The following is a 14,530-nucleotide window of genomic DNA, read 5'->3' as shown; positions in this document are numbered from 1 at the left end:
TAAGCAAGCTACATAAATAAAGCTTTTAGTTTGTTGTTATGATTGATTAAACAAATGTAATAATTTCAGAGGCTTTACCAAAAAAAGATTTGTTGAAAAATGAAACAGAAAGACGTTGACCACAAGGCGAGGTGTGAAACACGTCAGATGAGAAACAATAAAAAGCTGCAAACCTGCAGCATAGAGAGAGTGCACGGCTCCATCATGTGACACAGGAAGTCGTGCATGCATCTCGTAAGGTGACTGTTTTTGTTTCAAAGTCACAACTGTGATTATAACTCTCAATGGGAGGCTGTGGTGCAGTGGACTAGTGTGTTGGTGTTTGGATCAGGGGGTCAGGGGGTCACAGGTTCAAACCCCACTGCAGTCAGTATGTCGTTGTGTCCCTGAGACACTTCACCCCAAAGTGCTCCTGTGGGGATTGTCCACAGTACTGAGTATGTAAGTCGATTTGGATAAAAGCGTAACAAGTGACATGTAATGTAATGACATAAATCACATTAAAAGTCCCATGTCATGCTTTTCTGGTTATTACCCGTCCCCTTGTGTTATGAAGGTTTTTATGAATGTAAACGGTCTGCAGAGTCACAACCCCTCAAAGTACACCCTGTAGGGAGTACAACTCTAACACTGTCTATGCTGCCCCAGAACGCCTCGTTGGAGATTTCTCTTTTTCCATTGTTTGCTTCCTGGGTTCTGTGACGTGTGAACTCCCAAATCAACAACAAATGACCGGATTGGCCCAAATGGACCAATCCGCGGAGCACCTCCCACACCAGGACCCCTTGGCTAACTAACAGGGAGACCCATTGACTTGCATAGAGCTCCCTGAACGCTGGTAATAGACGAGTTGGGATGGCGGAGAAATGCTCTCCGTAGACCCATTCTCACAGCGTTATAAACCTTTTTCTTTCTCAATATCAAGCCACACTTATTGTTTTTACTTCGGCTGTGAGTGTTTGTGTGTGCTCAGGATGAGTTTCGCTCGTTCTCGCTGTATCTGCAGCTCTCAGCAGCAACGAGCCTCGCAACGTCCCGACCAATCGGAGCACACTGGGCTCACAGGGAGGGGGGGGGCAGGAGCTCCAACAAGCCGTTTATAGGACAGAGAGTGAATACACAGACTATACAGAGATGCTGTGTGAGAAACCAATGTGAGTTTGGAACATTGCACAATGTAAATCTATTCTAGTAGACCTCAACAATGGAATTACGATCAGTAGAAATGGCCATGACATGGGACCTTTAAAATACAAAGTGGCATTTAGTGCAAAACCTTCACCCCATTTGACCTTTTTGATGGTAAATTATTTTACAAATAGGAATGGGAAAGAACAACTGTAGGATGAAAAGATACAGACTGCCAAAAAAAAGGAAATTGGTCACATTTATTTAAAATTATAAACTGCCATATATAGTACAATATGTATCCCACAAGTAAATCATCGCTGGTTTTGGATGTTTTTAAGAGGCCAAATATTGACTATATTGGGGAAAACTGTTCAAATCAAGGTGTTAAAAGTGGCTTCCTAACAGTATTTTTGTAAGTATAAATAATGTACAGTTTAAGAGTTAAACAAGTAAAGGCAGTATGGGTCAGAGTAACTTAATGACAAAATACCAACATGGCCATTTCCATATATGGTGTTTTTACTTCGCTCAAGCTGCTGGAAAACGAAGCTTCCTCATTCAAGTAAAAGAGCTTCACCACATGACACACAGTGAGAAATGTGTCAGATAAACCGGATACATCCACTGAACTAACAGTAAATGTGTGACATTTTGGTATGGGAACAGCAACACACTGCTGCTGTGATGGTTTACCATTCAAACAGTACAAAAGATTGTGTTCAGATAACACATGTTGTTGCTTTTTAAGCACAGGTTATTATTTTAAACATTATTTAGAATATGAGGGTAGATATTGTTTGTCAATGGAGATGATTGTTGTCCTTTAAAATCACAATTAGTTTTTTATGTATCCATTATGAATCACTATTACTTAGTGTTAAGGGTTGTAATCCATTATGTTATTTGTCCAATCACCAGTTACACCAGCCTATACAAATGACCCTTGGATTTCATGCTTGTTTTCTTTTTGCAATAAATCAAAAATACATCCAAAATTGAAACGTGAAAGCCAGGAATATTCAGTGGTGCTGCCAAATTAATTTAAGAAATGAGGAGAAAAGTTATCAGGAAGATCTAATAGCTAGTTATGCCATGTTCTTATTTTCTTCAATTGCAGAAGATATTGCAGAAGATAAAGATGGAGATGGACAGGAAGACTCCTGTCGACCTCCATCTTTATCTTATCTTTATGATGAGGACATCAGCTGGGCTCAGCTCTGTGGCCTCACAGAAGGAACATTTTGTGTAAGAAGGTTCTATCCCCATGCCAGTGTGGGGTCCTTCCACAGTCCCAAACATATGCAGTTTAGGTTCATTGAGGTCTCTTAATTGCCAATTTGTGTGTTTTTATTCATATTTGTATTCTTCTGTCCTTTGTTTATATACAGTGAAGGAAATGATTATTTGATCCCTTGCCGATTTTGTAAGTTTAACCACTTACAAAGAAATGAACAGTCTATAATGTGAATGGTATGATTCTCTCACTAATGAGAGACAGAATATCAAAAAGAATATCCAGAAATGTACATCATGTCATCATCATGGAGTTTTTATGTAACAATGACATCCTGTCTAAACATCAGTCAGGCTTCAGAAAGCAACATAGCACCATCACTGCCACAATGAAAGTGGTAAATGATATTACGAGTATTTTAGATAATAAGCAGAGTTGTGCAGCTCTATTTGTTGACCTATCCAAAGCTTTTGATACTGTCGATCATTGCATTTTGAAGCAAAGGCTGGTCAGTATAGGCATGTCCAGCCATGCAGTGAGTTGGTTTGTAAACTACCTCTCTGAAAGATCCCAATGTGTTCCGTTTGATGGGCTGTCTTCTGAGTGGTTAAACATCACTAATGGTGTACCACAAGGTTCAGTTTTAGGTCCGCTATTATTCTCTATCTATATTAATAGTTTAGGTGAAAATGTCGAAGGAGCAACCTTACATTTTTATGCGGACGATACCGTTATGTACTGTGCAGGTCCCTCCATTAACGAGGCTGTTGTTAAATTACAGGCTGTTTTTAACATTATTCAGACTCAGCTCTCTGAGCTTAAGCTTCTTTTAAATGTGGATAAAACCAAGGTAATGCTCTTTTCTAAAGCTAAAGCTAAAAATACACCAGAGACTGCTTTGGATATTGTAACTACGCAAGAAATACAACTTGAAGTGGTTACCTGTTACAAATACTTGGGTATCTGGCTTGATGACTGTCTCACTTTTACATTTCATGTCAATAACCTGCTTAAAAAGCTGAGGGTTAGGCTAGGTTTCTTCTACAGGAACAAGTCCTGTTTCTCTTTTGAAGCCAGGAAAAGGCTAGTCACTGTGACCTTTTTACCTGTGCTGGATTATGATGATTTGTTATATATGAATGCACCTGCCAATTACCTGAGCAAGTTAGATGCTGCGTATCACAGTGCACTGAGATTTTTGACAAATTGTAAAGCACTTACGCATCACTGTACCCTGTATACCAAGGCGGTTATGCCATCACTTACTGTACGGAGGCTCAGTCACTGGTACTTTTTCATTTACAAAGCCATGTTGGATAAACTACCATCTTATATCTGCTCCCTGATCTCTCTGCGAATTGAAAGTACTTATTGCCTGAGATCGCATGCTGTGGTTTTATTAAATGTGCCAAGTGCTAGGACTGTCTTAGGGAAGAAAGCTTTTAGATGTGCAGCTCCACTAACATGGAACAGTCTGCAAAAAGAATGGAAAATTACCACTACATGTTTTTAAAGCTCGGTTGGATGCTACAAAATCAGATGCTGTTGGTACCTGTACATGTGGTTAAATATGTAAATTGTAATCCCTGTACATTTTGCTGTATGATGTCCTTTTGTTGTTCTGTTGTTTATGTCTTCTTGTGGAACCTACTGCTGCAGGTCTCCCTTGAAAAAGAGATCATTGATCTCAATGGGATTTTACCTGGATAAATAAAGGTTTTGAATTTGAATCATATTTAATTTTAATTTTTTTATATACTTTATTAATCTCTCGTGGGGAAATTGTTTCTCTGCAATTGACCCATCCTGTGTTAGGAGCAGTGTGCTGCCATAGGGAACGGTGCCTTGCTCAGGGACACCTCGGTAGCACTTGCCGGGACTTGAACTGGTGACCTTCCAGTTGCAATCCAAGTCCCTATCGACTTCGCCACCACCACCCTAATATATAATTAATTGTGGGAAATAAGAATTTGATCCCCTTGCAACAAACAAGAATTCTGGCTCCCACAGACGGGTTACATAAGTCCTCTTCCTTTAATTTAAAAAGTACTCCTCATATCAACTTGTTACCTGTATAAAAGACACCTGTCCACAGAATCAATCAATCAGATTCCAACCTCTCCACTATGGGCAAGACTAGAGAGCTGTCTAAGGACCTCAGGGACAAGACTGTAGACCTGCACAAGGCTGGGAACGGCTACAAGACCATCAGAAAGCAGCTTGGTGAGAAGGAGACAACTTCTCACCATGGAGGTGGACACATTATGCTTTGGGGGTGTTTCCCTGCTCAGGGGACAGGACAACTCCCTGCATCGAGGAGAGGATGTACGGGGCCATGTAGTGTGAAAATCTTGGCCGATAGCCTCCTTTCCTCAGTCAGGACACTGAACATGGGTCAGAGGGGTCTTCCAGCAGGACAATGACCCTGAACATACGGCCAAGGCAACACAGGAGTGGCTAAAGAAGAAGCGTGTTTAGGTGATGGAGGGGCCTAGCCAGTCTCCAGACCTTAAAACTATAGAAAATCTGTGGAGGGAGCTGAAGCTTCCAGATGCCGAGCATCAGCCTCAAAACCTGAAGGGTCTGGAGAGTATTTTCTGCTAATAAGAATAGGGGTTAGGGGGGTGAGACAGATAATACGGAGCCCCCTTAGGGGACATGGAGAAGAAAAAAAATTATTCTGAATACATTTCAGATTGGCCTTTTATTGTGGCCAACCTAAGGCACACCTGTGCAATAATCATGCTGTCTAATCAGCATCTTGATATGCCACACCTGTGAGGTGGGATGGATTATCTCGGCAAAGGAGAAGTGCTCACTATCACAGATTTTTTCAGATTTTTGAACAATATTTGAGAGAAATGGTTATTTTGTGTTTTTTGAGTTCATCTCATGAAAAATGGGAGCAAAAACAAAAGTGTTGCATTTATATTTTTGTTCAGTGTATATTTGGAAAAATAGGATATAATGCACTTGTTTGACAAAAAGTTCACAATATCTATTCATGTTATGCTCAAATATCCTGCTCTAAAATGTGAGATTCAACCAATTGTATATATCCTTTTTAATGGCAGGAAAACTAAATGTGCCATTCACTAAAGTGCATTCAACAAGTCACAAGCTCACATGCAGAAACACACTCGCACACACATGCACACATACTGTATACATAATATCTGTGAGATCACAAAAGCAATCAAGACTCCTCCTCCACATTAAACTATAAGTTGGGGCAGATATTCTGAGCTACTGAACAGAGCTTGCTGTCAGCATTCACGGTAAGACCCCTGAGTTCTCCCCATGAATCTAATAGTTTGAGTGGAATCATTTTTAGGTCTTTAGGTCCAATTTACACTGACATTTTGAACATTTCAAAAGTACATTGTTTGACTGATTCAGTGTCTTATGTTCCTTTCTATTTATTCCATATAGATGGCAAGGCTGTGGCCTCTCCTGCTCCTGTGTGGGTTATGGAGTCCTCTGTGTCTGTCAGCAGGTGTAAGCTACATCGGGACACCCCAGGAGTGTGCAAAGGCGGAATTTGTCCCAGGTTACAATCTGGGTGGAGAAGGCTTCGACATCGTCACAATGGAGCGGAAAGGGGCCTATGTCATTGACATGGAAACATGGAATCTTGGTAATGGCACTTGCAGGCTTTACAGCAACATCATAGCGAACAGAGAGAAACAGAAGGTCCCAGCCACCGTGATCGACTGGAGAATCTACCCAAAGTGCAATCTACATGTCTCCAGCCTACTCTACGATTCGGTCGAAACTCTCGTCAATGACAGCACGTCATCGGTGTCCAATGATTGGAAAATTGGCCTTAAACTCCCTGTAGACCCTTCTGTCAGTCTTGGTGTTGGCTTTGGGGGTTCCCACTCCAAAGAAACAAAATTTGCCATCCAGAAGTCTAAAAAAGACCGCTACACCTTCTTCAGCCATTCTGTCGACTGTCGCTTCTACGGGTAAGTGTGTGGACTGATATTCGTCCTCTAGGTTTTAACTCTGAAATGTACCTTGTCAGTAATTTTACTGAAACATGCTCTGATGTATATTGTTCTGGATAATTGGCAAAAATGGCAAGCAACATGAACAGTGATTTGAATGAAATGGGACTGTGAACCACTGTCACAAATGTATTTTCTTTCTTTCGTTCACAGCTATAGACTGGAAGACAAACCTACACTGAGTCGTGCATTTCAATCAGCCGTGAACTCAAATCCTTCATATCACGAGCTGATTGACACATATGGTACACATTTCATCACACAAGTGTCCCTAGGAGGCAAAATAAAAGCAGTCACTTCTGTCAAGACCTGCGAGGCATCAATGAAAGGACTAACAGCAACCGAAGTAAAAGACTGCTTGGAAGTCGAGGCTTCTGCTAGCTTTAAAAAGACTGCCAGCATTGAGAGCATGATCAAAAACTGTCAGGGTAAGAAGAAAAAGATTGGCCATAGCCAAAGTTTCAGTAGCAAGTTTAGTGAGCGTATCTCAGAGGTCGTTGGTGGAGACAAAATTGATGCTGATGTGCTCTTTAATGACCAATCAAATCCTTCTGTCTACAACCGCTGGGTTGACTCACTGAAAATCACACCTGATGTGATCAAATACAACTTAAGGCCTCTGCACACGATACTTCCAGATAATCATCCTGCCAGGGCCGGACTGAAGCAGGAGGTGGAGAAGTACATTAAGAACAACGCAGTGTTGAGTCAGTGCTCTGAAACCTGTAAGATTGGCCACAGAGCCAACAAGAGGGATCCTTGTGCTTGTGTTTGCAACAGCAATCAGAATCTTAGGTCAAACTGCTGTCCGGCTGGGAAAGGTCTTGCAACGTTGAAGGTCTTTAGACTCTATGCTATAGGGCTGTATGGTGATGTGTGGACTAAGACAGATGGCTCAGTGGAGGTGAAATTTGGGGATCAGACTAAGCGCACTGCCATCATCAATAACAATGACAATCCTAGATGGCCGGAGACATTTCAATTTGGATCTGTCAAAATCAACTTTGCAAGTAAACTGGTGTTTCGTGTTTATGATGAGGATAGTTACTGGAATAGTGATCTGCTAGGCAAGTGTTCAGTTGTTTTGCGAGCCGGGGCTGTGGTGAGAGATTCTTGCATGTTAAATCATGGTACCCTCTTCTACTCCTACAAAGCAAAGTGTGCACCAAGTCTTGGTGGTCAGCAATGTCAGGAATACATACCCTCCCCTATGAGTCCGTCCTTGGCCAAGGTCTTTTACTCTAGAAATGGGGTCCTGCTTGGAGACACTGGGCAGAAGTAGTCGGGGTTAGGTCAGCACTTGACCTGAGATGTTCTAGCCTGTTTCCCTATCTTTGTTTGCAAAAATAATTATGTTAATCCTCAGATGTAATCCAATATGTGTGTGATAATTGTGTTTCATAATCAAACCTTTTACTTTGCTTCTTTCTTCATCGTTACTAAATCTGCCAATAAAGCATCAGCAAAGACAACAACGGTGTCCTGATTTTATGCATTCCAAAATACTTTGTGTTGTTTACATGTAATATTGAAATAATGATTAATGCATTTCAGGAGCATGTACAAACCTTATAAACTCTGTTTGGTTACAAAGTACGTCAAAAATGTAAACCAATTCAAATACAATAGAAACATAATAACTTAACTATTACTTTATGTTCACCAGTGTATTTTAAAGAAAGGCCGAATACTAAACTTAGAGAGTCATGAATTGTGTTTGAGTGGGAGAAACATAACCCCAAATACAAGGAAGATAAACAGATAGTTAGAGTTAAAAAATATATTATTATTAACACAATAAAGAGCGTTATATACAAGAAAAGTCAATCCAAAACAGTTATTCTACTAAATATAATTTAATTTGAGTCCTCAGTATCATTATATCTAATTGGCAACATGGGGTAGGAACCAAAATGCAGAGACAAGAACGGTGGCATGTATAAATAACTAAAACTATATTAAAATGAAAGCCATGCAAAGAGGCAGATTATTACAAAAATAGCAAAAGCAAAGACACACAGAAATAAAAAAGAAAGAAGACACTGAAACCTAACATAATTCTCTTTACAGTAGTAAGAGACACATTATTTCATGGCCTTACAGTACATGTGCATAGTCAAATAGAGCAACAGACATTTGGCATCATGTTCTGGACAGACTGTGTGTCCCAAAAGGTGAACTGAATGAACTGGTGGGATACTATTTAATGGAAATGTACCAACTTGATTTCATCTGACAAATAAAATGTATTGATTGATTAATAGATAGATAGATACTGTAAGCCATGGTCATAAACAGGCAGTATGTTTGTGGAGGCTGTACATTTAGCCTTAATCTGACTGAAAAATTAGGAGGTGATCTAACTGACAAGGCATTGGTGGCCCATTAATAATTATGATAATAATAATAATAATAATAATAATAATAATAATGCATTTTATATTAAAGGTGGGGTAGGTAATTCACCTCAGAAACACTTTTTGTTATATTCCATGGAATACTCTTAACATCCCGATAGCAATGAATATATTAAATGCTTTGACAATAAATACATTAAAAAATGTCATCTGTGGAAGCCGTAGAAAAGCAAAAAGCACGACCAATCATTTTAGCCGGCCGGCTAAAATAACTGGATGGCCTACCTGCCTGTCAGCCTTCCATCTGTGCACAAACTTATCTCGTGCCCTCATTGGTCATGTGTGCATGCGTGTGTGTTGGAGGAGGGGCTCTGTAAGGAAGTCTGAAGGAAGTGGCAGATTTTTTTTCGGCTGCGTACTTTCAAGTTCTAGCGCGCTCGAGCTGGTTTCTCCATTCTTACCTACCCTACCTTTAAGAGGGAAAAGCTTCTTGACCAATCACATGAGCTCCTGTCAACCCCTTGAAAAGAATGGTTGATGAAAAGGACCAGAAGGGGAATAGGAATCAGTGAAATTAAAAGAAGTACAACACAACTTGAAATGCTCCTTATATTAATATTCATCACCATAAATCTACGTTTAATATAATTTTGCCAAAAGAACTATGTGTATATAGTAACAGTGTAAACATATGGTGTGCATAAAAGCACTGCGGTGAATCAAATTGTGTTGCAGTGTCCTAAAATAACACCTATGTTCAAAGTTGCACCTATATGTTCTAAGTTAGTAATTAACCATAATAAAAAGCGATGATGACACAGCTTGATTTCATTTGTTTTTATTTGCTCCTTTGTTTGGGCCTTGAGAGGCCTTTTAAACATTCCTACTCTTATTATTGTCTCTTTCTATTTAAATGTTGGCTGTCAGCAGAAACAACTGTAGTATATACACATCATTTCTGCTTTAGATATGTCACCTTTGACTTTGATATGGATGTCATATTTCTGTGTGCTCGGTGATCCTGTCGACTATCTATGTCTGGTAACGGTGACCAGGTGGTTCACTATTATTTACTGATTTCTTTTGAATTGATCACTTAAGAAAAACAGTCACATCCACAATTATTTGTAGTGTTTAAGTGGGTGATTATTAAATATGATCATGTATTTATATTGTTTGAATATTATTTGTATCTATTGTTTTTTTTTGGGAGGGAAGGAGGGAGGGGAGAGAGAGGAGAGATTCCTGGCTAGGAGGAAGCAGAGGGCCTGTCAAAAGTGATGGTAAAATAAAGCAAAATATATCAAATAAATAAAGTAAAAAAAGAAAGGATGTGTGATTATAAAAAGTGTATGAGTATGTCAGCACTGAAACCTATGAAGTACGTCATACTGTGTCGATGTCGCCACAAACAGCCACACTATCATATCTCTGCCCAGTCTCTGACAGAACCATGCTGCGGGATCTTAAAATATGAGAAGGAGAAGTGAGATGTGTTCGTGTGAACAAAGCTCTTTGTCTATCAAAAATCTAGTTAAAATATGTGTTGACTTGAACATCATAGACATGTTATTACCTAGAAGTGATACATTGCTACATCTTAATAGGCAAAGCGATACTCCCCAGTGCTGGGAGGGTGACTTTAAAAATATATATTCCGTTACAGTTACCCTTTTTAAAAAAAAGTAATCAGTATCTAATCTAAGTATCAAAATATAAAACTAAGTTTCCGCAGGTAAAACAGTACACCAACAATGAAACACATGAGCACATACTACAGTTTAAAAAAGCAGAAATAAAATCTGCTCTGACAGAAAATGCTCCATTTTAGTTGAATACACACAGTTAAGCTCACACACATTATTTTATGAACATAGGTTCACCAACTGAATTAGAAACAGATCAAATGAAGCAAAGAAAGTGAAAACCATACAGCAGATTCAGGCAGTAGGCGTATAGATTCACACTTAAAGTATTAGAGAACAGAACAGTACAGTTTACAGAGATAACATCTGATCATTTTACAACAGACACTAAATTATCTTTTTAGTGTCTTTGTAACATTGTAATCCCCCATTTAGTTTTTTACAGTAACAGTAATCTGATTACATCTTTTTGTATGTTACTGGAAGGGAATACAGTTACCTTTTTTATATCCTGATTATGTAATCCGTTACTCTCCAAGCCTTTCTATATCCAACCATGAATTGCATTGGAGGGGTCTCCTGCTGCACTAACAGCAACACACATTTACATTCCCAAGTTATAAGGTTCCTAGCTTGCTTGCCCTGGGGACTGCAGGAGGAGAACCTAAGAGCTTAGGGCCAAAAGAACAATGAAACATTTTGTTAATGAATTAGGAGGCTTACAAAACAATCCTATTCGTCTCAAAAGCTTGTCTGTTTTCTATTGACACGACATTTCAACCATAAGAAGGAAGATATTATGCTGTGGCACGGTGAGCTTCCTTTTTAGAGCAATGTATAGGCCTTAAAGACTGTCTGTCACAGATAGGCCTCAACTAACAACTTGTTGTGCTTCTCATTCCACTCTGCATGTTTTCCCAATACCAAGCCGACCATAATCAGTGGAACAACACAGGGGGCGGGGCATTGCTTTGCAGGTGACACAAGGAATACTGATATTCCTAAGTGATCTTAGATGTGAAGCCTGACACTTTGTTTTTCTCTTTTAAAAATGAATGCAAACATCTGTATAGCTAATAATGCCGATATTTGAGTCTGCAAATAAATCAATAAGGCCCAACGTGCATATAGTTACAGTAATCAGTACTAGAAATCTTTGTGCTGCTCACTTTAAAAAAGATTGTAAGAAGTGTGGCAGCATGCATCAAGCGTGCCTACACTGTGTTGTCATTAGGCTGAGCATAAAGAAACACAATCATCTGTTTTTTTATTTCAATATGTAACATAAACAATAAGAGACAGTAAATCATTTGAGTTATTCAACACATGGTCAAATATCGTCGTCTTTTACGGCTATTTTATGGACTCTCCACTCGTGTTGACCGTTTTTTGCCACAAGTCAAACATTTTCTGTAGAACAAGATCAAAAATTCAAGAAAGTGTATTGTCAAGGTTATTGCACCACCTTCTGGGCAAAATGGGACCCCATAGATGAAGACACTGAAATTCTACTTGTTGGGGAAAATAAGTAATGAGGTGAAAGTAAGAGTACACAAACATATATCTGATTTACTCTAATCATGGTGCATTGTATGCATCTGAATTAAGCTTTTCTCTTGTAAGATTAATACAATCATAATAACTTCTAATAAAGTGAGTTTTTGGCGGTCTAACTATCATCGTTAATATATTTACTGTTTCGTAAAATACTTGCACAGCCTTCTTTTATTGTTTTATAGTTTTGAAATCAACACTGTCTTGTTGTCCCCCATTTTCTTCTTGTCATGTTATTGATTGACGCTTCTGGACGCTTCTCTGGACGCTTCTCTGGACGCTTCTCTGGACGCTTCTCTGGACGCTTCTCTGGACGCTTCTCTGGACGCTTCTCTGGACGCTTCTCTGGACGCTTCTCTGGACGCTTCTCTGAGTTGATGACTTTCACAACAAAGCAGGGTGGTTGTGGAGTTGGACCAATCAACAGATTTCTATAATAGAAAAATGTTCTTTCAACCTTATTTCCAATTGGTCACAGACAGAACCAATCTCAGAACCACATGACTTTGAATCTGTCAACAATTTGGCCTTTGGGGGTGGTATCCAATACCTCTGCTGAGACTTCCTCTCCCGTGAACCGGTCATCGTTGACAGTCTGATTAGCAATTTGATACCCCACAATTGAGAGCGTTATGCAAATGAGGCATAAGACTCAATTATTTCATAAATAGCCAGTTTACAAGCACACTTCCAAGTCACCAGCCATAAGTGGATCTAGGTTCTTATGGAATCGGGATACTATGATGATACAAATTAAACACAGGCCGAATTCTGAAAGTACAAGCTTCAAACAGGCCAAACCACTCTGACTCCAACGGTAACCAGAGCATGTCCAATACCACCATTTTGTACAAATACTAGAAGATTGCTGATTATTGTTTAAAGAAATGAATACAGTGCAAGATATCTGTTGATTAATTATCATTGATTAATTATTTTTGCATACATGTTTTGTCGTTCATTAATAGGACCTTTTTGAGGCTGCAGCAGTGCTTTCAGTCTCACTAAAGGTAGGTGCAGATAACCACAATACAACTCATGCAAACAGTTATCTTCCTGCACTCTCTATTCTCATGCAACGCTGTTCCCTTTTCTCTGAGGTAATAAAACGACTGTGGGTACATTAGGCATTACTCTGACCTCATGTTGGGGACATACTATATGGTGGCAGGTTAGGTAGTTCTCTGTTTAATACAATATGCGTACAGGTAGTTATCGGAACAGTTGTTTCCATGGTGCCTGTGGAGCGTTTGCATTAAAACAAGATGTGATGATAAGTTGAGTGCTGTAAATCATTTGAGTGTTGCTCTGCTCTCCCTTCAGGGGAGAAGATGTGGATATCGTGAAGAGCAATGTGTTTGGGTTGCCTGGATGGAAATGAGTGTTTGGATGTTGGTGTGTGTACCAGAGGCAAGCTGTACATATTTTGTTGTCTGAACGTATACAAGCATTGGAATGCTTTTGTCTTATACACATATGGAGATGCATGCCTGTGTCTTTAGGCATTAAAAGGGTTTCATAGATCAATGCATGTTGGTATGCATGTATTTACACAAGTCCTCTGAAGATCCAGCCAATCACCTGCTCTGTGTGTTATAAATAGACGGTGGATACTAAAGCAAACAGATATTGTTCTAAACTGTATTAAAGTAAACAGGTATTATCTTAAACTGTATTGAAGTGAACATGAATTATTTGGGACTGTTTTAAAGTAATCCTATATATATAAACCTTCTCACTTACACTCAATGACCCAGATACCCTGCTACACACACTTACACCTCTTTCTACCAGCACACACACATATTTCTTTGCTCATCTACACTCACTGACCCAGATATCAGCACACACACACACCTCATCACACACACACACACACACACACACACACACACACACACACACACACACACACACACACACACACACACACACACACACACACACACACACACATACACACACACACACACACACACACACACACACACACACACACAAGGTTCTTTCTGGGGGCCAATATAATCTCAAGCACCAATATATCTGTGTACAATGTTTGATACCAATATATCTGTGTACAATGTTTGATTGTTTGGGAAGGAATAGTTTGTGTAAAATCGCCCTTGGGAATGTAAAGGAGTTAACCCAGGTATAAGATAAAAAGTGATTCTGACCTTATATAGTTCCGAGGCTGTCACGCTCTGTTCAGAAGAAAAATACTTTTTCCCAGAACTCTGATTCGCTGTATTGGGCCCGACCCAAAGTGAATCCAACCAGTAAGAACACCGTAGGAGTAAAATGGGACGGAAGAGCCGACACATCTCCGCCCCAAATATGTCCATATATACTGTTGTTTCTTCATGCAAAATGCCCCCTGTTTCTGACTGGCTGGTCCCGATATCTGTATCGCACGGCAGTAGAGCGGGGAGCCCGGAGTGCTCTGTTTCAGGGTACTCTGTATTTCGTATTGTGTTTTTTACTGTATTAAAATCAGATTATTGTTATAACTTTTATGCCGGTGTTTTGAACTCCTTCTTTTATTAAATCTGACCAGGCTCATCTAAAGGACGGCGCGGAGCAGAGGTGGGCTTTAAGCCA

The 14,530-nt window shown here is 39.6% G+C and overlaps 1 protein-coding gene across 1 annotated transcript; it reads left to right on the top strand.

Moving 5' to 3' along the window:
• The first annotated feature begins 5,621 nt into the window (after nt 1-5,621).
• Nucleotides 5,622-7,850, top strand: LOC117562509 (perforin-1-like). The gene is made up of 3 exons (XM_034240346.1): nt 5,622-5,643; nt 5,798-6,333; nt 6,529-7,850. The coding sequence occupies exons 2-3, from the start codon at nt 5,798-5,800 to the stop codon at nt 7,655-7,657; spliced, it is 1,665 nt and encodes a 554-aa protein (XP_034096237.1). The 5' UTR covers nt 5,622-5,643; the 3' UTR covers nt 7,658-7,850.
• The last annotated feature ends 6,680 nt before the right edge of the window (nt 7,851-14,530 follow it).

This window comes from Gymnodraco acuticeps, unplaced genomic scaffold (assembly GCF_902827175.1).
Source record: "Gymnodraco acuticeps unplaced genomic scaffold, fGymAcu1.1, whole genome shotgun sequence".
NCBI classification, from domain to species: Eukaryota; Metazoa; Chordata; class Actinopteri; order Perciformes; family Bathydraconidae; genus Gymnodraco; species Gymnodraco acuticeps.
Note: the sequence above shows the minus strand (reverse complement) of the source record. Positions and strands in the feature narration are given on the sequence as shown.